At 46.2% G+C, this 24702-nt stretch overlaps 2 protein-coding genes across 3 annotated transcripts; one reads left to right on the top strand and one right to left on the bottom strand.

The window, feature by feature from the left end:
• Positions 1 to 15: 15 nt before the first annotated feature.
• On the bottom strand, positions 16 to 6814 carry LOC105182357 (monocarboxylate transporter 9). 2 transcript variants are annotated; one of them, XM_011139717.2, is made up of 10 exons: positions 6764 to 6814; positions 5506 to 5712; positions 5162 to 5288; positions 3617 to 3831; positions 3428 to 3518; positions 2992 to 3266; positions 2125 to 2429; positions 1464 to 1762; positions 806 to 1000; positions 200 to 327 (listed from the first exon to the last, which is right to left on the bottom strand). In XM_011139717.2, exons 2-10 carry the CDS (start codon positions 5692 to 5694, stop codon positions 200 to 202), a joined length of 1824 nt encoding a protein of 607 aa, XP_011138019.2. In that variant the 5' UTR covers positions 5695 to 5712; positions 6764 to 6814. The 2 variants fall into 2 exon arrangements, with proteins under 2 accessions (XP_019696563.2, XP_011138019.2); XM_019841004.2 differs by lacking the exon at positions 6764 to 6814 and having other exon boundaries at positions 16 to 327; positions 5506 to 6334.
• A 3858-nt stretch (positions 6815 to 10672) lies between these two features.
• On the top strand, positions 10673 to 24269 carry LOC105182410 (uncharacterized). The gene is made up of 18 exons (XM_025300166.1): positions 10673 to 11625; positions 11777 to 12001; positions 12608 to 12878; positions 13800 to 14047; positions 14562 to 14865; positions 14948 to 15175; positions 15814 to 16008; positions 16162 to 16251; positions 18176 to 18267; positions 18597 to 18867; positions 19407 to 19570; positions 20357 to 20504; positions 20675 to 20848; positions 20932 to 21042; positions 21265 to 21463; positions 21890 to 22215; positions 22346 to 22537; positions 22972 to 24269. The coding sequence occupies exons 2-18, from the start codon at positions 11936 to 11938 to the stop codon at positions 23124 to 23126; spliced, it is 3234 nt and encodes a 1077-aa protein (XP_025155951.1). The 5' UTR covers positions 10673 to 11625; positions 11777 to 11935; the 3' UTR covers positions 23127 to 24269.
• The last annotated feature ends 433 nt before the right edge of the window (positions 24270 to 24702 follow it).

The following is a 24702-nucleotide window of genomic DNA, read 5'->3' as shown; positions in this document are numbered from 1 at the left end:
CTGCCAAGTGTGTTTGTGCGGGAAAGGACGAAGATGCGATTCGTTTCTATCGTAGTCCTATTTTATTCGTTTTACACGTTGAGCAACGTATGCATCGGCGCGTATCACTATCGACTCCGAACATATCCCGCGCCTCATCGCCTCTGTTTACCGGTGAACGTGGGACAAGGAGTCTTTGGTGGAGTTACTTTGGTGTACGTTACTTCCGTCGTCTCTTAAGATCCACGACGAAGAATTGGAAGGCCCAAGGTACGATGAAAGCGCCGTTCATCACCAACAGAGAGATTTGGTACATTTTGAAGCTGTTGGTCCAGTCCTTGATGATTCCTGCAAAAATCCGCGGAACGACTATACTTGCGCGCGATTTCGACGAAATCTCGCATTGAAGTACACTTCGTACGCTCGTAGGCAAAGACATTATCCGTAATTTCTTGTGTGACTTTCGGAACCCCATAGCCGCGCCCCCAATAAGAGAATTCTCTCGTCAAGGGAGAAATTCCTCCGCTAAGACTAGACGGGTGCGTACCGAAACTCACATAAAAGATTATGGATGATCATCTTGTGTACGCTGGGTCTCTCAAAACGGTTTTTCCTGAACGTTATTTCCTATGCGGTGCGAAACCGCAGTCGACGGTCCAATGAGACAACACGTTTCTGAAAAATTCCCAGACATTGAGTTCACTCGTTGCTAAGTTCGCTGCGTTCCGAATTACGCGGATGTTCCGAATTACAAAAAGAGGATGCTGAAGCCGTTTCGAAAAAACCAGTATATGTTACATCAACATTTTCTCTCCTCTCGTCTCACCTACTATGGCGCCGAATACTATCGTGACCAAACCGCTAATAACCGCGTTGATGCCGTAAGCTGAAGCGAACCTCTCTATATTAATGTCCTCAATGATGACCAGAGGCTGCGGGACCAGCAGCCACGATCGCACGAGCCCGATTAACGCGATCATGATGAACGCGCCCGTCAACGTGTGCTCGTACAGCAGGAAGCCTGTAAAAATCGCGATAGCCGATGATTTCTCGTTACCTCGGAAACTAAACGGACTCGAAAATAATACTGAGAAAGTGCACACTAAAACAAAGGTTGTTTTCCAACCTCTTTTGTCTCATGGCACCCTTGAACCTGAACAGTTAAACTTCTTCGCGGCACACTTAAATTATCAAAAAGTAATGATCAAAAAAAGAGTAAAAAGAATATATTTCTTTTGATTTATTTATTAACACAAACAAAATGCACCATCGCGATTAAAAAATAAAACAAAGCAGATTACTATAATTTGTAATAGAAAGATAATAATTGAAATTCTTAAAAAATTTTCGCGGCACACCGGTTGAAAATCATTGCATCAGTGCCTTTTAGAAGGATAAATAGAAAAAAACTGAGAAGACGAGAGAAGATAACACGAAGAGAAATAATAAGTGAGAGTATCCGCCAGATCGCGCGCACCACTCACCGATTCTCGCGAATTGCATGAGGATCGTAGCGGTGAAGAATATGTACTTGGACCGTACGTTCACCAGTAGCGTGAAGATGGCCAGTAGGATCCTCGACAGCAGCTCAGTTATCCCGCTTAGAGTGACGGTTAACGCGGCTTCCGTCTTCGTGTAGCCCGCGTCGGTCATCATGAGCGGCAGCAGAGACGAGAAGGCGAAGTCAGCGGTGCACACGAAACTGACACCGAAGCACAAGTTCATGAAACACCAGTTCTTTATCAGCGACATGTCCAGGAGCTGCCGCAAAATGGTCTTGCACCTGCGTCACCCAGCAATCGGATCGAATCGTTGCTCCCCGTGTTAGCGGACAGTAATTGGAATGGTGAAACTTTAGGAATGGTGATCGAATGTAAGGCGGACAAGAGTCCTCACAGCTTAGCGACAATTAGCTTAGCGGTAACACCGGATCAGCGGCGGGATTGTTGGTGTTTCAGCGATAAAAGCACGTCGAAGTTATTTCCTTGAAATTTTTAGAACGGGGTCTCTGCGACCCCGTTACAACATGCTGATTATGCTTTCATTTTCTTTCTTTTTTCTACTTCTTCTCATCCTACTGATTATAACGTGACATCGAACGAGAAAACGTTATTACGAAACGTCTTGTGATAAATAATAACTCACTCTGTCTTCTCCTCCTCCTCCTCCTCCTCCTGACCCTGCTTTTTCTTCTGCTCCTCCCCGAGCTCGTCCTGTTTCTCCGCCTTTTCTTGAACATCCGTATCCGGCTGTCGCTCTCTGCCCTTTTTATCCAGATGGCGTTGCCATATGTCGCTAAACGCGCTGGCACCGCTCGCCAAATTAACCAAGCTAGACGCCGAAATAGTCGACATACCTTTCGTTAAACTTTCCCGCATAGACCCCGATCTCGCCCTGCCGCGGATCCCGCCCTCGATCGCTGAATTCGACGCAACCCTGTGCGCAGGAGTCTGATCACAAAGTCGACGAAAGTGCGATTTGATGGGTACAATCGTTCAGAGAGACAGAGGGTTGACGTTCACTCGGAGGAAGCATCGTACACGCAGGGGAAAATATCATACTGCTGCCAAGAGAAGCGATTATTCAGTTTACTTTCCTTCCTTGAGGTGATAAAATCAAAAAAGAGTGAAGGACGTTTTCTCGATGACAGTCTTAGGGTGTAATCACATGACAAATATTGCAAACGCTCACATACTCAAAAAGGGAGAGCTTTTATTCTCTCTTCAAGTATATCACAAAGCCTGGACTCTGTAGAGGAAAAAAAACCAACCTGGCATGATCGTTTTAATTTAACATTCTCGATTTAGGTAAACGCCTCGCTAGATGGCCTCAGGATGTATCTTGAGTGTATATCTGATACCGCATTTTATGATGAACTTATACAACAGAATTGGGCACGTGTAGATCTTGGGAAAATACTTGAAGCGAGTGACGTTTACTCCGAACGCGTTGTGTATGTATTTTTCTGTGTGTACGAAACCGTTGTTTGTCCGCTCCGTATTTCTACGTTACCTTGAGGTTCTCGATCAGCAGTGATACCTCCTTGTCGCCCTCCTCCTTCAAACTACGTAGACTGCACCACTTGGTCTTGGAAGACAGGTGGATCACATCGATGGTCGATCGGCGATTATTCAATGTCAAACAATGTTCCCGACCCTTCTCCTCTCTAGCGCGCGCTCTCTCGGCAAGGACCTCCTCCCGTTTCTTCATGTGCCACTCCACAGGATGCATCAGCGTCATACCGACGATGCTGTTCAAACTCCATGCTCCCACGATTGCGACAGTACCTGACGCAAACGACAAGCGGCAAATGAACGTGACGGCGAGTCATCTGCGATGTCGTCTTCGCCAGAAAGACAGAGAGAGAGAGAGAGAGAGAGAGAGAGAGAGAGAGAGGGGGAGAGAGAGGGAGAGAGAGGGAGAGAGAGGGAGGGGTGGGGAGTCTTACCGTGAAAACCGTACCATTCCATCATCTTCTCGGTCAACATAGGATAAACGATGCCGCCCAACGCGATAATGACTTGCGACACGTTCATTACCTGAAAAGAAAAAGATGAGGAAGAAGGTACGAAGAGGATTACTTCTTTCGGATAGTTTAAAAGAGAAAAAGAGATAGAAAGGGCCGCGAGCGCCTTACCTTCGCTCGTTTCTTCACAAAGTACGAGTTGAAGACCGTGTTGCAGATCGTAATGATCAGACCCGTTCCAACACCTTGCAGAAAGAAGAGGAAGGTCATTTCGTATACATTTCGGATGAACGTCAGGAGGATGCTCGATATCGCGAAGAAGAGCGATCCCATAATTCCGACGGGCCTCACGGAGTATCTCTTCAGCAACATATTGGTCATCATACCTAGAAGAAGGGAGTAGAGCGAATTCCAGACATATTTGTACAGTGTCCCGTCAGTGTCAGACCAGGTATTAATACCAGGTTTAGCTTTCCATAAAAAGATCATAAAACGCTGCTGCCCTGGATCCTCGGATAGCAAGATAACAAGCGAATTAGAATGTCCCGTTTTAAGCTAGCAGTACTAATCCGGAGCACGTGCCGCGCGGACGGAAGTGTTTGACACACCGAATCTCAAGTTTGCGCTCGACCTAATCGCCAGTATTTCGAGCTCTCCATGTACGAGAGCAAGCGAGCCGCAAGTTTGCGGCAGACAGGATGGCTGCTTAAGGGAACTGGAGGGTCAGAATGCTGAAAAATCGCACTTGTTTTCGATAATATTTTGTGACGAACTGAATAAATGTGCAAGAATGAAAATTTTAGGTATAGTTATACAACACATGAAGAGTAGAAAAATTTTGTTTATTAACAAATACTCGTATAAATATACGATATATATATATATATATAGCTGAAATATACTCTCCTTTTTTTTCCAGTTATCATTTTCGCGGTAATATCTCGGCTCTCGGTGGTCCGATCAGAGCGAATTTTAACTAGAAATCTTGAGGAGGCCTATCACATTATTCGGTGAACCACTAGAAAAAAAATCGAACAAAGTTAACAAAACGGCAGCTATTATTAGGAAAAAATTCAAATTTTTCAGTTCTTTCACAATAAAAAAATTAATATCTCGAAATGAAATATTTTGACGGAGTTGTCCATGGTTCACCTGAGAGCCACATGAACCAATATTATTGCTTTAAAATTTCAAATCGATACGAAACTCAATTTCGGAGAAATCACTGCAAAAAGTTGAACGGTAAAATTTGGAGAAAAACGCGTTTAAAATTTAAGTGGACGTATATTTATATGAGTATTTGTTTAAAAACAAAATTTTTCTGCTCCTCATACGTTATATGTAATATATGTAAAATTTTCATTCTTGCACATTTATTCAATTCGTCACAAAATCATTATCAAAAACAAGCATAATTTTTCCATAATTTTTCTGCCCCTCCAATCCCCTTAGTGTGCGCAGCACCGACGATAAGAAGGTGTCGGAGAAGCGCGCTCGTCTCAGAAGCCGCTCGATCTACTTATCGCCGCGCGCAGATTCTCCTCTGCTGAGGAAAGTCTCGAGGAGAAACCAAAGCTCGCACCGGCGAACGTGCAAGCGCCTCTCCCTGAATGGCGTGTTTGTCGAATTTATGACGATTACTTGGCGATTATTTCGTTTGACGTTCACACAAACACTTCAATCGGGCCGCGATAAACGCGTTGGCTGCCTGCTTACTGGAGGTGGAGAATGTAATCATGAAGAAGGAATTGGAGACGCTCGACGCTGTGCCAGCCATGCCGGATGCCTCGAGGAAGTCGCCGAAGATGATGGCGAACGACGACCACGGGCCGATCGTCGTGACCTGCGGCAGCGAAAATCCTCGATCAGAGAGACTCACAAATGCGCGAAACCGCTTGTCTTTTACATTCGCAAGAATCTCCAGCGATACTCTTTCCCCCCCCCCGTCCGTTCTCTTTCCTAAGCGAATTGAGAATTTCATTCCTAATTGGATTCTAGCGGCGATTTATTTACTCTGATCGGTATGTTATAAATGCCATCGTATCGATTGTTATGCTGACAATAATCAGTATCATCGCCAGTGCGATCATCCATCCCCAGCCACCGTCCGGCGCCAAGTCCTCCAGGGTGATCTCGTCCTCCTCCTCCTCGTCTATCATCTTTACAGTCGCGTTCTTCTTCTCGGCGATCTTCTCGCTGTTGTCCGCCGATCCATCTGTCGCCGCGCCGTTGGATTTCGCTATCGTCATGCTGTGTCCTGCTTTGAGCTCCGGAAACGCCGGGAAAGAGAAAACAGAAGCACGTAAGAATAAACGTAAGACGAAAAGTGACTCGCGCATATAACGACCGAGATGAGAACGAGCTGTCGAATCCAGTACGAGCAGTGGGCACAGATGTTCTTGCGTAATGTTCTTTCCCGCTTAATTCGCAGCCCGTTGTGGAACACGTTGTGGGACGTGAGAGCCGGCTCGTGCTCGGCGCCTCGATTGGTCCGATTGATTAGAACTTATTCGGGAAAAACACACGTGAAATCTCTATTTGCACAGATGCCTAGACGAGCATGAGAATGTGTCGGGAGACTGCGTCGTGATTTCGCGAGTCCCGCAGAACACGAAATATACACGTATGCGAGCGATACGTACGCACTAAAACAACGCGTGCGGTGTCAGAAATTTGTCAGCTTTCGTAAATCGCGACACAAAATCGACGAAACGAAGAACCGGGAACAAACGACTTGTGAATCTGCGAACTGATCAACCGCAACGTGAGAGCCGGCTAGATTGACAACCCTCTCCTTTGCAGGAAAACGAAGAGGGAGAAGAAAATAAGTCATTTTGCAAAGAGAGAAATGCAATTAAATGAAAAATAAATTTAATTTAAATTAAATTAAATAATTAAAATTAAATGAAAAAAACTGAATTATCGATCGCGAACATATTATCATCTTTTCTCTCTTTCGAAGTCAGAGAGAGAGAGAGAGAGAGAGAGAGAGAGAGAGAGAGAGAGAGAGAGAGAGAGAGAGATCTCTCTCTCTCTCAAGTTCTGCGTTCCGGAGAGATCCGTTTGTTAATTTCTTCTGGTAAATTTCAAACGATGTAAACGTGCACGATTCAAGTGCAGACATTTTTACACAAGACTGTTGCTTGCATTCCACTAAGAAGATACTTGCGCGTAACGAGTCGTTCAAGTTGAGGCAACCGAAACTTCCTCTCGCGACGTACCGAACGACATGCTCCACGCACGTGTTCGATCGTAAATTCACATAATTACTCGTCAATTGAGTTTTTATTCGGTCGCGCGTAAAATGTGAATGCTCACCTGGTAGAATTTACAGCGCTGAGCAAGTATGATAAATGTCAACAACCGCGACTCACGTCCGCAGCAGTCGAAGATAGACAGTTTTCTACTAACCGGGACAAGCCAGAAATGATTTCGAAGGCCCTCTTATCTATGTACAAAATGTCACTGTACTAAGTACTCGTTCGCTGAGCCGCGATGAAATACAACCGCCGTTGTAGAATCTGAAATCGCGCTGCGAGGAGACGAGCGGGGCGAGCGCCAGGATGTCGCAAGCCCGATGCATCGCAAGATTCATCGGGTTTGCCTGCCGCCGCTGAATTCAGCCGTCGATGGTGACGTGTCGATTATCGCTGCCGTGTAATCAGTCGAGGAAAATGGCGAAAATCACAAGGTGGTATACAGAACGATTCGCAACTTCGACGCATATAGGAAAACATTGGTTTATATCTCTCAATCGGTTCGCGACTATTCCGCTTTTTTTGTCAGTCCGATGAAATATATTGTATTTTCCCTGCGATTAGTCGTAAGAGTTGAGATTGTAAGTGTGATATCGTATTGCAATGTAACATGGGCAAAACAGAACGAAAACGGATGAGCAGAGTTTTACGATAAGTTTACAGTTATTTGAACGGTCGAGATTCGTCCTGTGTGCTCCTGTAAGCACACTATTGCATTCAGGCGTGCTGCGCAGTGTTGCGTGGGTTAAGGCGTTTTAACGCGCCGGTGAGCGTCTTTATCAAGGTAATTGTTTAATCTGTACACGTGCTGTAAATGTCTCGATGTGCCAATAATCGATTACAACAGACAAAAGGTGATTTGTCGGCTTTATTTGAAAATTCTGTCTCGATTCTCACTGAAATCCCATCTTGTGCTACCAGACGGAAGCGAATCGTTCATTGATCCAACCGCGGGATATATAATAGACAAGCATTATTAGCATCTTTTCCCTTATTGCACACATGTTGAGTTATCTACGGGAGATTGAATTTCTTGATCGTCGCAATATCATGGATAATTCTATGGTCGGAAGTCGCATATCTAAAAGAATTACTATACAAATGTTAACACCGTCAACACATTCAGCAAAGTAAAGTAAAGTTCAGCATTCAGCAGTATCGAATGCCTAGGAAATCTGTAGAATGCCGAAAATGAGACAAGTCAAAGTATGGAGACGCTTAATATTTCAAACGTTTCCTAAGCATTCTAAGCACGCAACGCCAAGAGGCAAGCCGGCAAAATAATCCCGCTAGTGACGTTTTTATTGTCATGTGGCGAGGCACATGTGACTTTTGACGCGCGATACATCTCTTCGATCAGCTGCTACCGCTCAGTCCACAAAATACGGCCAAGATTTCGTGTGAGTGAAATTTGAGTGCGAGAACAAAAAAGATAATTAAGTGCAATTCCAAACCTAATCCAAACTCTAACCGCAAACCCAAATCTAACCCCCCCCAACCCTAACTCTAACTCTGATCTATACTTTATTTTGTATTCCTTCTTTTTCCTTTCATTTTCATGTACATATTTTCTAAAAAGACCTTTTCATGTCTCTCTTTTTATATTTTGCCTAAATAGCACTTATCGCTCTACATAATGCCTAGGTATTACGGTTACGTATACAATACAAATATACAGCATGTTAAAATAACATAGATACATTTCACGCAAAAACGACAAGTATCATCGGTAACATTTATTACTTGATAATGCGATTATTCGCCGTACTTTTCCACAGGCGACAAGAGCAATGGCGACAAATATGGATAGCCGATGTATGTTAATCAATGCTTAAACAGTCTGACGAAGAGTCGCATAACAGGAAAACGGGTTACATATCGCACGATTAATAATCAATGATATGATTAATAATCAATATCAACGATATTGACAATGTCGATTAACATATTCATATGCAGTCATAATAGTCGCCGGTAACCGCTACTGAGTTTTCGAAAGTCACTTTCTTCCGTTTACACCGCAATGCTCGCCGATGAGGGACAGGAAAATAAATGTGTTACACATCATATTTTTGTGCAATTATTTTCTCTAATATAATACAACTATTATTCTAGCTATTATTCTTTTTAACATAATACAAGCATTTAAGTGGCGTGGGCGGAAAGTCTGCGTCAAAGTACGCTTGATATGTCGTTTGCTCGCTTTCATTGATTTCTGTTGGTTTCTTCATGGCTGAAAGCGCGCTTAATGATCATGCCGCAGAAAATCTGGAAAAATCATGGTGCACAGAAAGAGAGAGGCAAATTGAACTCTGAATAATCAACCATTCGTCCCCACAGCTGATATGTTTGTTTTTGAACGAATATGGGTATCGCATGACACTCATCATGAAGTTGAACATTGCACTCGTAGTAAGATCCTGTTTATTGCGTCCGCTAAGAGAACGACCGTCGATAAAGTAGAATGAAGTGATAGACGATAATTATGCAACGTTAACATCGCGAGTTTGACTTCAATATTTATTCCACAAATATTTGTCATCGTCAATCTAATCCCAATGTTTATTTTACAAATGTTTGTCATCGTGAGTCAGGACAGGAAAGAATTAAAATTCCGTCTGATTGCGAATATAATAACATCGATATTGCGGACACACATACATAGGGTGTTATGTTCAAGCACTTATTCCAGGAAATGATTTCTGAGGTCATTTTACACGAAAATTAGTTTCTACGATATTAACTTTTTGCAAAATGATCGTTCTATATGTGTTTTCGTATAAACTTTTCTTTGTATAAAGTGACCTCAAAACCAATTCCTAAAGTATCTGCATAATTCTTTCACAAAAAATTTAACAAGAAGTGCAGAAGAGAAGAGTTAACAGAAGACGGCGCCGCAGATCGAAAGTCAAACGAATTGTTCGGGGTTAACGAAGAGAACAGCAAGTACGACAACAGCAGTACCGAGCTCCCCGTCCACAAGTACAAGTTGAGGAACCTGAAGGAAATCTTGGACCTAGATCTATTCAAGGACTACACGTATCTAATATCATCGTCGCGAGTTGCAATCTCTTCTACGTTCCTCAAGGTAATCAGCACTAGGAAGAGTCTAACAGACTTTTATTTTTATAAGCAGAACGATATGAAGGTCGATAAGTTTAATCAGTATTCTCCGCAGCGTTTCTCCGTCCGAATCGGCGACTCCCTCATAATCGACATGGGGCGAGACATTAGCGAGACGATAGTCTCGCATAAATTACACGCGCATAAATTACCATCTTTTCATCTACAGCACGCGACTGTTTGCCTAAGCCTCAAATGGATCATACCGGTGCATTAAATCGACTCTGCGCGTATCTCCGCATCGAATTCGTGACGTCACGGAAAAACGCTGATCACCGTCTTATCATCGTACTATTTTTGCAAATGAAGCGAACGCCGGCGCGGGCGTTCACACAGAGAGTCAGTTCCTGGCCAAACTTTCGAATCATCCCGCCTTTACGCGAGTAAATTTTCCCCTTGTCCCAGACTCTCATCTCTCTTCTCACGCTCCCTCTTGATCGGTAACAGCGAGGTCACCAGACGACACCTCGTCCGCGTCCGCGATTTCGCTCTCGTTCGCCCGCCGAGAGCCACTCCGCCGCGCAAAGTCACGCGCGCGCGCGCGAAGGTGTTTTATTGCGGCGCGATAAAATCGTATCTCCGATTTTGCGCGATGCAAGGCGCTCGTGATGCTCGTGTCATTGCACTCACGCGCGGGACGATTCGTTTACATAACGACGCGCCCACAAATATCGAGAACAGGCCGAGTGCGTGCGCGCGCGCGCACGCGGCTGCGAACGAAAACGCGGCCGTTACGAACGATCGCGCGCTCCGCGTCGCGGTCGCCTCGAATGAAGCAGCGGAGCCGGTTTTCATCAAGCTGGCCTCCTCCTCTTCGAGCCAGTCTCCGAGTGCCTGCAGCTCGTGCCGGAACATATGACTTTGTGCGTCGTATCTCGGACAGAAGGAGAGAGAGGTTGCCTGGCATTTAAATCGACTCGACGTCGACGCCTGTGAATACCGACGTGCCGGCCGAACTGTTATATAAAGATCGCCGGCTTACACTCGGAGCCGTCGAACAATACACTTGGACGATCGCTCGCCAAAGACGCAGGCACCGCGAGAACTTGAACAAACACGTCTGCTTGATCGACCAAATGAACGGCCCGCACGCGCGCGCGCGCGTCTGGTGATTACCGAGGATAAAGATAAAGAAACTGCGCGGAGATGCTGACAAAGTGCAAACAAGAGCGAACGAAGCAGAGCCGCGAAGCTAATTATTAAGCGCGCATCCCGGGGCAAACTATAATCGGCGATACCGGGCTTGAAAAATCGCCTTATCGCAATCGCGCCGTCGGCGTCGCGGCGGTTGTATATCACGCAGTAACTACGATCTACCGATTCAGCCGAAGAGCCGGCGACATTGACTGTGACTGCCGCATCGAGGGGACGCGAGATATCGCGTCCGACGACGATTCCGCTCCGCTTCGTAGCTGCTTCTCGCCGGGCCGCCGCGCCGCGAGCGGCTCGATCGAGTCGAATCGCGAGACGACGCCACTTGGCCTATCATCGCGCTGAACCGGCGCGGCGCGGCGCGGCGCGGCGCTACAATGTATTCTCGCGGCTTCGGCGCGCCTCAGAGACACTATTATCTCCCGATAAAACCGGCGCGCGGCACTCTCGCTGCGCAGCCGACGGGATGACAGATTTATGGGAAAGCCGCGAGGGACTCTCATTCCGGAAAGAAGCCGGAGGAGGAGATGACATTATCAGGCCGAAGTCAGCCGCCAGCTTCCGCGAGCGCGTCGACCGGGAACGTGCGATTGGAGCGTAAAGGGGAGCCGAAATCGGCCGATGCCCGACGTCGACAACTGGCGACAGGTGAGACAGAGAGAGAGAGAGAGAGAGAGAGAGAGAGAGAGAGCGCGCGCGAATGCGAGGGCGAGTCGCGCGGCAGCCGCCGAATCGAAGATAGGAGGCTTATCCGCTGCGCGTACGGTTGTGCGTATCTTATCGTGTGTCCAATTCGCAGCCGCGGTCATTCACGGCGCGTTTAGGCCGCTCCAGGCCGCGGATGAATCGGATTGAAAAGCGCTGTCGGGAGTGCTGGAGTGCTGCGATCACCGCGGACGTCGCGCGCTCCCATGAGACACCTACGGCACGCTGATAACCGGACGACCTGATCGATAGAATGGCACGTGACGAGGCGGACCGCGGCTGGGCATGGGCCATCGTCATCGGCGTGACGGTTATCAACGTAAGATTCTTCTTGCTCTTTTTTCTTTGTGATAGCGATAAGGGGACGACCGTTGCCGCGGCGATCCATTTCCTCTGCGCGAGCTCAGACAGTGCTGCCGAGCCTCCTCGCACATGGCAGATCGAGCGCGGCAGGCACTCGTGCTCTCTCTCTCTCTCTCTCTCTCTCTCTCTCTCTCTCTCTCTCTCTCTCTCAGACGAACAAGATGCCGGCTAATCAACGAATTGTCTCGTTGCTTCAACTACTAAAGAAATCACCGGAAATGTAAGACGGTGGAGACAGTCGCTCGACTATGTGCTTGTTTGTCCGCGTTGACTCGTTGAATCGCAGCAGCGTTGAGTTTAGTTCGCCAAGATGATGCTGTCGATATGAATCGGCCGTCTCGATATCTAACGTCGGATGATACTTGAATACCGTGGTGGTCTAAGATCACGCGATCGTGAATTCGGAGCCGAGAGAGTCAGCGTCAAGGTCGAAAGATTTTGAGCCCGGAAAATCGCCCAAGGTCCGCGCTCTTGTCTTTCGCTCTCGTGAAATTTTGATCTCGGCAAAGCGGTAAGCGGAGGTCTCGAGGTATATAACTATATAATAATTCCGATCGCTCAGCTATCCGTGCTGCCGGTGCAACAATGCTTCGGCCTCATCTTCGCGGAACGCTTCGCGAGCCTCGACATCACCGCGACCCAGACGAGTCTGATCCTTCACCTCAACGGGACCATCACCTGCAGCCTGGGCCTGATTAGCGGCCCGATGATGAAGAGATTCGCCTTTCGCAAGGTTGCGTATTTCGGCAGTCTCACGGTCGTCCTTGGGATCTGCGCCGCCGCTTTCGCTATGTCTCTTCCGACTCTCATTGTCACTTACTGCATCATCATCGGTGAGTGACTCGAGCTGCGATAGAATAATTACGAGCATTAACCCATTAGCGGCCAGTGGCCCATTTGCGGGACGTTTCTTTGTTATATTGAGTAAAGTCACTCGAGATAATCTTATCGCGTTTCTTCTCGATAGCCTAATTCTTACTTGTATCTGTGAGAAAAAATATTGCTCGAATCAACGTGACAATAAACAAAACAAACGCGCCGAAGGAAACGGAATTTCCGATTCTAACCAATCAGAGCCAGAAATTTAGTTTTCTGCGGCCAAAATATGTCTCAGTTGATTTGTTGTCACGTTAATTCAATAAATTTTTTTCTCCGTGTGTCTTCGACAAAAGTAATATTAACTCGAGAGACTTCGAAGGAATAAGTATACAGATTCTTCAAATAAAAATGTTTTTTTTTACGTGAACATATTAAATGTACAAATTAATTCGCCTTTTTCATGAAATTCAAAATTTATTCGTAAAAAGACAAGTACACGTTTAATATCCAAAATAATTTCCATTATTTCCGATGACTTTGCTCCATCTTTCGAACAACTGACGAATGCCCTCGTCGTTCGCAGAAGAAACTTGGCTTGGTTTTGACTCGATAAAGTCACCAACGCTTTCTCGAACTTCGTCAACAATTTTAAAATGTTCATCAGCCAGATGAGCGTTGAAGTGACCGAAGTAGATGGTAATCTGACGGGATGAGATTCAGTGAGTAAGTGAAGGAGAACTTTCCAATCCAATGTATAGATGATACTCCCTTTTAAAACAGAGTTATAAGACACGAAATGTAAAAAGGCACCGAATTAATTTGTACACCTAATAATATTTAGTAGCTGAGAAAAAGCAATAACGTTACATGTAAAAGCCAAAGTCGGCGAGACAACTTGCGCTGCTGACACTTTATGGCTGACGTGATTCTTACAGGTGTCGGCCAAGGTATCATCTTTCCGGCGACCAGTCTAGCAATGAACACGTATTTCCGCAGGAAACGCAACATAGCCATGGGTTTCTCCGTCACGATGACCGGTTTAGGTCCAATCCTAATGCCGCTCCTGATAGACATCCTTCTGGAAAATTATGCCACAACCGGCACTCTCCTGATCCTCGCCGGTATCGCCACGCATTCTGTCGTGGGCGCGTCGCTATTGAAGCCGTTCGAGGAGATTGAAAAGGTAAGTTCCAGGTGTGTAAGAGGAAATTCACCACGTACATTATGCAAGGTGCGCGGGATCTATTGGAAACGAAAAATTGCGAAGATTAATCAGATCAAACTGAGACGAAAAGTCATGTACCATTTTGCAAAAGTCGCAGTAGTTATTAATTTGATTGAAAGTAATCACATCTGGCGGCTCTTTTAATTGATAACTTGAAAATTTGCGTTACATATTTGCAAAAAAAGACACGACTTTCCTTCTCAGTTTGATCTGATTAATCTTCACAATTTTTCATTTTCGAAAGACCCCAGACACCCTGTATATATTTTTATATATAAATATATATATATATATATTTACTTATTTATTTATTTATTTATTTATATTAAAATATGTATAATAATATATTTATAATTTATAATACATAGTCGAGCCTCCAAGAGCCTCATAATTTATTTGACACGTCTAAAATGTACAGAAAATTTGGGAACGGAACGAAAACCATATTGTGGGAAGACTTTGCATCTTTTAGCAAGTGATCTCGACGAACAAAGCTGCGGAAGTGTCGGAAAAGCTGAATGGCGCAAGAATAGAAGCCACGAGCGATGACAACGAAACGCAACCCCTGAAGAGCAGCGTTCAATGTCGGTTGATAAACGAGGACAGCGTCCCGGAGGAGAGGAGACAGTCGGGCTGTCCTTTGGAGAACGGTAAAGCGGAAGAAAGAAGCGCTCTGAGGATTGAACCGAAAGAAAGCGCATCGGTTCTCCGAAAGATCGCCAGGAACTTGGATCTCGACCTGCTGCGCGACAATCGTTACTTGGCGATAGTGTTAGGTAGATCGCGAACGTGGCTGAATTCAATCCGCGCGTTAAAGCAGAGAAACAACGCGGCTAACGTACTCGGCTCGACCAACAGGAATGGGCATCTCGCTGGTAGCTGAGGCGAACTTCAACGCGATGATACCTTTCGTTCTGGCCGAACTGGCGAGCCTCGATCGCACGTCGATCGCCACGGTGATGTCGATCCAAGCCGCCGCGGATATCGCCGGCCGCCTCTGCGTGCCGCTCTTGGCGCAGAAAGCCGGCTGGACGTGCAGAAACCTCTATATGGTATCCCTGCTGGGTTCGACCCTCGGAAGGACTAGTACGTACCGCCATACAAAAACACACGATCTCGAGGAATCTCTTCACGAGTCCTGATAGGGTCGTGAAGAGATTCCTCGGGATCGGTCGACTAGACATAGCCTACAGTAGTCGCGTTACACAGTAATTGCACTAGGCGCATCGTTTCACTTTCTTCTTCGCAAGTCAACCCTGATGTCAACGCGATAAAACAGTGTGAAATGATGAAAACTTACAATTTTCCCAAAACCTCTCTCTGGTTTGGTATAGCGACGTCGGTTTCTAGCACCCGCAAGACTCTCTAATACCCGAATAGTATTCAAGGTACAGGTTGAATAACACTCGATGAACTCGAATATCTGAAATAACTTGATAGACTCAAATACGTGGCTACAGGTACACGCGACAATTTAAATGCCCACGTGTATTTAAATACCGCGAATTTAAATGCCGCGAATTTATGGTAAATGCCCGGCTGAAGGATATATCCGCGAATTTAAACACCACGAAGAATACCCGTAAATTTTAATAAAACCCGGCGTAGAAATCAGCGGTTTGCATCGCCGACGGCGACAGTTGGACGAACGTTTATAGACAGGAGGAGCGATTCCCACATCGGATTCCCGCGAACGTAACGTTCTTACAGTCAACTTTTTACAGTCCTCTCCACCTGGGGGACCTCCTACATCGTCGTGATCGCAGTATCGCTGATCGTCGGGCTGGCGAAGGGGACCAAAGCTGTCTTCCAAGCTTTAATTATACCCGATTACGTGCCACTGGAGAGACTGCCGTCCGCATCCGGTATCCAGATGGTCTGCAACGGCATCCTGTCTATCAGCGTGGGACCTATTATCGGTAAAACGAAACAGGGACCCTCCAACGGTCACCCTCAACACGGCGATCCGTATTTTTCTTCGAACGCGATCGCCCTCTAAATCGACACTGACACGCAGCGATATTCTTTCTCTTCCGTACGGAAGAATTCTAATTGAGCCGTATTGCTCGCAGGTGTGGTGCACGACGTAAGGAACAGTTACGTGGGCGCGCTTTACTTCACGTCGCTCCTCAGCATGTCGTGCGTCTTCCTGTGGTTGATTAGTGGACTCTGGACTTCGTGCGGGAAGCTCTTAGAAAACACGCCGCCGGAGCGAGAGAACTCTCGCGTGACCGTGTAATTCATTAATTCGAGAGCAACGGCTCAATACTCGCGGCCTGCGTCTACTTTTACGGGATTTGTAATGTGTATAAAGCGTAATGTAAAGGATTTAAGTGTATAATAATATTTGATGTATCATAGTAATCTATCTACATAAAGATAGCGCATAAAACGGACGCGTACGTGCACGCACACACACGCACGCACGCACGCACGCACGCACGCACGCACGCACGCACGCACGCACAAGCGACAGAGATTAAAGATTAGATCGTCAAAGATTAAATCAAAATGCTCATCTAATCGAAGACAGTTCTGACTTGAATAACGATCACATGATTCTGCGCTTTATTAACGAGGAGGAGGAGGAGGAGGAGGAGGAGGAGTGTTAACATAAATATTCGCACATTCACTGATAGCCGTTATCATCGAACATTTCAGTACAACAATGTCTTGTGTAAATATGAATACGCACACTCTTTCGCGCAGTTTCGACATGCCTATTAAACATATATATATATATATATATATATACATATATATACAGGGTGTCCGGGATCTTTTGAAAACGGAAAATTGTGAAGATTAATTAGATCAAACTGAGAAGGAAAGTCGTGTATTATTTTGCAAAAATCGTAATAGTTATTAAGTTATTAATAATTGAAAATGACCATATCTTGAGGCTCTTCTAATTGATAACTTGAAAATGTATACATTCTCAAAGGTCCCGGACACCCTGTATGTACCTAAGTAATACGTTATGCAATCACTCATTGTCATTAGTTTCTACCGTATTTGCAATAATATCGACACAGACTAGTCGTTAGCACTCAAAGTTGAAAAACTTGTTCGCCTGTTATGTATAAATAAGTATATTTTTATATTTAAATATATATGCAGCACAGAGAAAAAAAGAAGAATCGTCGCGTGATCTTTACGCGTAACTTGGCTATAATAATAATCATGAGAGAGCATCTGCCTGAATAATCGGTAACGCAGCACGCTATACACTATCGATTTATGGACGCGACGAGACCTTTGTCTGATGTCCGACGCTGATCCTTCCGGCTGTATCCTGTATAAATTACGTGCTCGAGCACTTATCACGCGAGCGCTCGCGATTTTTCTCCACGTCAAGTTACATCGACGATGCGAAGTGCACGAAAGATTAGATTAATCTTAAGCTACAACGCCTCTTATCGCGAATGCGGATTCATCGTTTTGTCATCGTCTTTGCGTCAGTGCGACTTTCATCAGCGGGCAAAGCGGATTACGATAGGCTACATTCGGTCGAACTTGACGTGATCCGCGCTCGTACGCATCATAATTATTATTATAAAATATTTAAAGCCGTCCGTGAGGAGAAGAGACGCACCGGCGCGGATTATGTAATAATACGCCGACGGAGTGACATCGCAGGATAGCTCGATTGTGCGAGAGAGACACCTCTTGCGGCGCTTCGAGTAGCAGCTGGTCTAATCGCAAACCGGTCGGACAGAATAATTATGCAACATTGCAAGAGTCGCTAATTCATCGGGAGTAAAATAATGCCACGATTGAAGGAGCGCAGATAGCGCGTTCTCCTCTCCGGCGAAACTGCTAGATAATGATCGCCGCGGCCGATCGATAACGCGCCATCCGATGTACGGCTGATTTTAACGGACGAAGTAAGCAATCGTCGCGCGCGGTAGAAAGCTCATCCGCGCAATCCGCGGAAACACTAACGACACTGTGCAAACAATCAAACGTAGAGCAAGAGAGGGATACCTGAGATTTGAGATAAGTGTGGATTTATAGCATTTCTCCTGACGCTCCGTCGTGAGACGATCGAGATTGAGTTCGCTGCGACGTCGCACATTGAGTGAGTGTCTTCAGTGCTCACTCCCGAAATGTCCACCAAAGTACCGCCGAACGGAGGCTGGGGATGGATAATCGTCATGGCTTATGTGTTGAACAGTGTAAGTCTCCGTCTCGAAAACGAGACTGATCCATGAAAGACCGTAATTACATCACAAACGATCCAAGGATCGTCCGTTCCCGGCTTCTTGAGTTATCTCGAGTTATGGATATCCTCGCTTCTATCCTTGAGCATACACAACTGCAAATTCGCAGCTGATACGATTTTAACGAAGCGATTTTTGATTCGACGAAATGATATCGTAGCCTAAATGAGAGAGACGCAGGCTTCCAATGAATTCAGATCGATCAGGCTGTCTTCGCCGGGGGAGTCCCGGGAGACGAGAGACGGACGCGGCAGCGCAATAATCCGAGGATCATTATTCCGTAGTTATCGACCATCCCGGTGATACAGACGTTCGGCTTGGTGTTCAAGGACTCCTTCACCAAGCTCAATCTCACCGCGACTAACACGGCGGTCATAATCAACGTGAACTTCGCATTCGGTATGATATTCGGTTTGTTCAACGGGCCGCTCCTCAAGACCTATGGCTACAGGAAGGTGTCAGTGATCGGAAGCGTACTGTTCACGCTCGGACTGATATTGACGACGTTTGCCAACAACCTTACCTTCATCATCATCTCTTACGGCCTGCTGACCTGTGAGTAAGACAAGAGGAGTCCAGGTGCTCGACGAGCGCCGCGTTACGCGGGCGTAAATTTCTACACGTAGCTATCCTTTATATCTTGTCTTCAACTTGTCTCGTTCATCAGGAAACGCAGTCTGCGTATTAGGTTGGTGCAAAAATAATTGCGGTTTTTACGTATCGAGCATAATATCAGTTATAAATTATATTTATTAATCAATAGAAAGACCATTGTCCCGCGCACATTTCTCCCAACGGAAAACAAGTTTGTTTATTCCTACAAGATAGAATTCCGGAAAAGATGGCAGAAACTGGAAGAAATCGGCGCCAAACTTAAAATGATTAAAACCGCAGGAAATTTATTTATTTTTGCAGCAACCTGATACACAAGTCTGTGGTTACGAGCGCGATCAGAAGCGTTACCTTCCTTACAGACGGGACACAATAGATACACATAGATGATTATTAGAGCCTCGTACAAATTTCTCCACGGCGCGCGCTCGCGCTCGCGCGGATCAACCACCGTTGGTCTTACTAGCGCTCCTTTCTCACAGCTGTCGGCTTAGGAATGTCGATGTCCGGATTTTCCCTGGCGGTGAATACCTACTTCACCACGAGACGGACACGGGCCATGGGCCTGGCCGTGACTGTCACGGGCCTCGGGCCGATCATCATGCCGCAAGTGACGTCCTTTCTGCTGTCGTTTTACGGCATTCAGGTACCGAGCGCGAGTCTCCGCGGCGAGTGCGAAGGAAGTAACACGTCCGCTGAGAAAGCGTTCTGAAGCGCTGAGAAGCGTTTCTCTCGGCGTTATCAGCATGAAAGGCTCGCGTCGAGGGAGCGCGAAAAGGGCGCAGGAAATATAACGCCTCTCCTAGTGCGTTGTCTTGCACGCGCGACTTCGATAACGCCGGCCAGGCGTTTGAAGCCGATCGTTCGTAACGCGCCGCAACGATTACTTATCGATGTGGGTCGGCATCGTTTATTCCGCCGCGAACACGATCGGTGGTTAATGTTGCGACAGTGATCGCGATCCCCCCCGCGCGCCGAATTGCCGATTTTACGCTGGCTAGTTTAACGGACCAGACGTGCTTCTCTTCCATTTCCTTCTCTTCGCCCCCTGTTTATTATTCGCGACTTGTCGCCGCCGAAGGATACTCGTGACCGGAAAAGCGTGAAAATAGTTCAAATAGTGGTGTCAATTCCGGATACCCGAGTGCTTCGAGTGTCATCCGGGTATTTACCTCAAATTAACCTGCCTTGGTATCTGGAGACCCAGGTAATGCACGTGAGTTTGGGTGCGAGAATGCTGCTCGGCTAGCTGCTGCTGCCTGAGTATTTGTCAAATTACTCGAACGCTTCGGTCGGTACTCTGGCGGTGCTCTTGATTTCTGCACGTCCGCGCACGTGCAGAGTTCAGGTATCCGGATGGTACCAGAGATCCCTCCGGGTATCAAGATCATAGAAATACCCGGTTTATATTGACAGCACTAATCTCAAACAGGGGACGATCTTGTTGCTCGGCGGTTACAGTCTACACTCATTGGTGGGCGCTGCGTTATTACACCCGCTTAAGTGGCACATGAAAACTGTGCCTCTCTGCCTAGAATCGGTCGCTAAAGCGCCCGACATTTTCAACAATGCCGAAAAAGGTACTCATTAACTTTATTAACTTTATTAATTCAGTAAATTCACTAAATTCAATTCAGCAAACATTCATTGCATCGACATTGGGAATTCTCTCTCTCTCTCTCTCTCTCTCTCTCTCTCTCCCCCCCTTCCCCTTCCGGCTGTCTGATAAACAATTCTCAATTTCGCGCAGACACGTCAAGCGTTATCGCGGAGGACGAGACGGCGCTGCAATCTTCCAGACCGACGGCAAACAATTATCAAAGGAAGAGAAAAATGTCGACCATCGATCACGATAGCGAGGTCGGAAGCATCTACGGGTTCGATACGCCTCTACCTCGTCAGACTTCCGTAGAGGCTAGGATAAGTACGGGCCGATTTATGCCGAATTATAAATTAACGGAGAAACGAGTTCGATTTCGGCGTAATGCCGGCAATTTCATGTTTCAGACGCCTCGTACGAAGCGAATTACGATATCGAAATGTCGATATTAAACGGGACGTCGACGACGAATTTGCAAGACAGCCGCAAATACCTGAGGCATCCATGGTCGAATTCGAGTAACTATGAGATCGTAGCGATCGCTTATAGTCGTTAGAAACACGCAGAATCGACTTTTCCTCTCGGTGGAAATCCAAAAGAGAAAAGTTATATTTATCCTGAACTTTCAATTTCCGAACTATGGCGTCTAAATAGATTTTCACCGAGGAAAAGTCGACTTCGACTTCTTCGGAGGATCGTGAAGGCCGCGAGCAATATGACAGCCCCTTGTATATTTTTAGCGAAAAGTATAAACAGCGTCAATCTCGGCAGCAGCATGAAGATCTTCGAGGAGTCTGTGCCGATAACAAAAAAACTGACCTTCATCGACGGCAACGAGGCGAATGGAAATTGTCAGAACGTGGAGAAAGAATCGCTGGTTGAGAAAAAGGCCGTCAACTCTTCGACCGTAGTGAATGGCGACGACGACGACGACGACAAGTACGTAAATCGCGACTTTGTCTGTTGTTTCACAGACATTTTTCAATCAAAGGATCAACCTGTTTAATTTCTCAGAGGACACCCAGATTAGTATTAGAATTATTTTTTTTTCTCTTCGAGTCACGGATGACATACCGGTGGAGAAATTAGACGTTGAAGACAAAAAGATGAAGTCATGTATGATAATTCGAATAATTTTAGCCGACGATATTTTATTCGACGAAGGGGAGTAAAATAAAATCAAATAGCAACTGTTAATGAATTAACAAATGGCTCACGAAACGAAAGAGAATAATAGCTGGCGCTACAGATGCGACCTTCGTTCGACGAGACGCGCGATGGAAAGGAAAATTAACTATTTTTATTTACTGCCTCATATTTATTTTTCTCGTACAACGCGTGATACGCGTGACGATCACGTTGCAGCGAGGAAAATGAGTCCATCGTCAGGCGATTTCTGCGATGGTTGGCTGCCATGTACGATCTCGATCTGCTGCGCGACTCAACCTACGTGAACATGATGTTGGGGATGTCGGTGGCGATTTTCGCGGAGGCCAACTTCTCACTACTGACGCCGTTCATTCTGGCCGACATGAACATGACGACGGCAGAAATTGCCAGCGCCATGAGCCTCATCGCGACGAGCGATCTTATTAGCAGAGGCGCCGCTCCCTTCCTGGGGGAGTGGCTGCGTCAGTCGGCTAGGATGATGTACCTGCTGAGCCTGTGCCTTCTGATAATTAGCCGAACCTGTAACGTATATACCGATTATACACCTCGTTATTGAATTTCGATTAGACGAAGAGAAAGGAGGTAGGATAGGGGGGAGCGCGAGAAACGACGAGCTTTCCCGATTGTCTTCTTGTTTGTTTCCCGACGCAGTGCTGCTCTTCGCCAACAGCATTACCTCGGTGATGATCGTGGCGGTCGGTCTGGGAATAGCCAAAGGGATCCGATCGGTTTACATGGTCCTGGTGATCCCCAGTTACGTGCCCATCGAGAAATTACCTAGCGCCTCGGCGATCCAGATGCTGACCAACGGGATCATCCTCACATGCGTCGGCCCCGTAATCGGTAAGGGAATATATTCGTCCCGCTTCTCGTGTCAATTTCTCTCAACGATGTCGTCTTTTACCTTGCAAAAGACCTTTGCCTTACACAGCAAAGACAGTTCCGTCGCGGAGTGATTGAATTTTCCGTCGCTTGGGAAGTTCGCGTAGGGGCCAAGTGGGAGGATGCTCGCAGGAACAGAAAGATCACCGAAGGAGGTTTCTAATCTCTCGATCAATTGTCCTCAATTTGTCCTCTGCTCTCTGCGCTCTTTTCGATGATGACGACGGCTGATTATTGTTCGGAGGAATTTTCTCGACGACAGAAATATCGTTTCTCGTCCGCCGAGACGTTTTGCTCCCTCTTCCTCTGCTCACACTTTCTGGAAATGAGATTTTTTTTCTACACGTGGACACTGGCGTGGACGAATACCGGAGAGAAGGATCGACTTGTTGCAGGTTTGATACGAGACAGCGTCGGCAGCTACACCCCCTGCATCATTCTCATCAACTCTGTGACCGGCGTCACGGTGATTATGTGGCTGACGGAGATGGTCATTCGGATGAGGCGAACACGCTGGACAGCGAAGTCGTCCGATTCCATGACTTCGTAGTAACACACCGAATAATAGTACGCCTCTGTAAATAAATTATTCGCGACTACACACACACACACACACACACACACACCACTTGTCGTCGTGTAAGAGAGCGCGGCTGTGAGTCAACTTGAAAAGCGCGGAGGAAGAGTCACAAGAACTCAACGTACGCGATTCTCTCGACTTCACGTGCGAAGCGTGAAAGGAAATTAAAAGTCCCTACGCGTCTGTTATGTTAGACGGCGCGTTAGAACTTCTCCCCCGCGCGCGGGGGCTACGCTCGCAATTAAGGCCGTGTCCTTGTTCGATATCATTTACCGCAAAAGTGGCTCTAATTACAGCGCCTCGGCCGCCTCGGCGACATTGTCGGCGGCTGGAGTGTTCGAGACGAACAGCCACGATACACACTGTACAGACAATGGAACGCCTTTTCCCACCTCCTTCCGGCGGCAGTTCTCACGTCTCTCGCCGCGACGGGCAACGTGCGATCTCCTCTTCAAGAGACCCGGAAAGGAAGTTCGAAGGTCAATGAAATGTAGATAGTGTTGCATCGAGCCGGCCGATCTATTCAGCGCTGTTACACATTCATCTGGCTCTCGCACCGGCTTCTCGCTCATTAAATCTCCATGATCTCTATCGCAGCGCGATATCACTCGATTTTCCCCTGACGCGGGAAGTGAAGCGTACACAGAGAAAAATATCGTTCTACTGCTGAGGAAAGCGATTACTCGCGAGGAAACATAGGGAAGTTCAAAAGATTCTGAAACTTTGTGTGAAAGTAAAGTAGTTTATCCGTAATGCAAAACTATTTTTTGTTCGCGCGGAATTCCAGTCTAAGGGGATGAAACCACCTTTCGAGCAAGAAAATCATTTTCATTTCTAGCGTATATCTTTTAAAATACGAGGCATATGTGCAAACATGGTTTATATAAAAGTTATAGGGTATTTTATACTCTTTGCAACTGCGTGTATTCAGATTTCGCAAAATTTAAACATTTTTTAAATCCCCTCGGCCCTCCACCAATTTTGCAAACTCTGAATACACAGCTGCAAAGAGTATGATATACACTACAACTTTCACACAAACCATTCTTCCTCTTTAGAGAATATCATGAAACTTGTAATCTCTGTAGGAAGTAAACTGAAGGATTGCTTGAACTTAGAAGTGAATTAATATTTATTTAATTTAATATCTAATATCGAATGTAGCATCTATTTAATTTAACATTTCTCGATTGTGAAGTTTGTGCTAAGTTTATCAAAATTCAAAACGTATTTTGAGTAGACTCGATGCTTGGATGACTGGAAGATCCGCGAATGCAGTATTAGGATTAACCAGAAAGGATTTCTTCGGTGAAAAATGATAAACGAGAGCCCGAGGGAACTTTTCGATTAATCCAATATTTTTCTGTGTGTAGAAAAGTTATTTCTATTTGCACCGCGTCCGAGGAGACCAGAGTCCAAAAGAAGCACGATGTGCACATGCATATGCAGAATGCTTTTGTCAAACGTCGTATTGTTGTCTCACTCTCTCTCTCTCTCTCTCTCTCTCTCTCTCTCTCTCTCTCTGACGATTTTGCATGAAACAAAC

Source organism: Harpegnathos saltator, unplaced genomic scaffold (assembly GCF_003227715.2).
Source record: "Harpegnathos saltator strain DR-91 unplaced genomic scaffold, Hsal_v8.6 scaffold104, whole genome shotgun sequence".
NCBI lineage: Eukaryota > Metazoa > Arthropoda > Insecta > Hymenoptera > Formicidae > Harpegnathos > Harpegnathos saltator.
This window is presented reverse-complemented; position numbering and strand designations above follow the sequence as displayed.

What these genes read in the sequence shown, in the direction of transcription:
- LOC105182357 (XM_019841004.2), bottom strand. Translation starts at nt 5,784, where the DNA reads ATGCGCGAGTCACTTTTCGTCTTACGTTTATTCTTACGTGCTTCTGTT. An exon ending in TGGCGATGATACTGATTATT is followed by an intron (nt 5,289 to 5,505) that starts GTCAGCATAACA and finishes TCGCTGCCGCAG; the next exon opens with GTCACGACGATCGGCCCGTG. An exon ending in CATGCAATTCGCGAGAATCG is followed by an intron (nt 1,001 to 1,463) that starts GTGAGTGGTGCG and finishes CGATTTTTACAG; the next exon opens with GCTTCCTGCTGTACGAGCAC.
- LOC105182410 (XM_025300166.1), top strand. Translation starts at nt 11,936, where the DNA reads ATGGCACGTGACGAGGCGGACCGCGGCTGGGCATGGGCCATCGTCATC. An exon ending in CAGCGTGGGACCTATTATCG is followed by an intron (nt 16,009 to 16,161) that starts GTAAAACGAAAC and finishes TATTGCTCGCAG; the next exon opens with GTGTGGTGCACGACGTAAGG. An exon ending in CTCTTACGGCCTGCTGACCT is followed by an intron (nt 18,868 to 19,406) that starts GTGAGTAAGACA and finishes CCTTTCTCACAG; the next exon opens with CTGTCGGCTTAGGAATGTCG.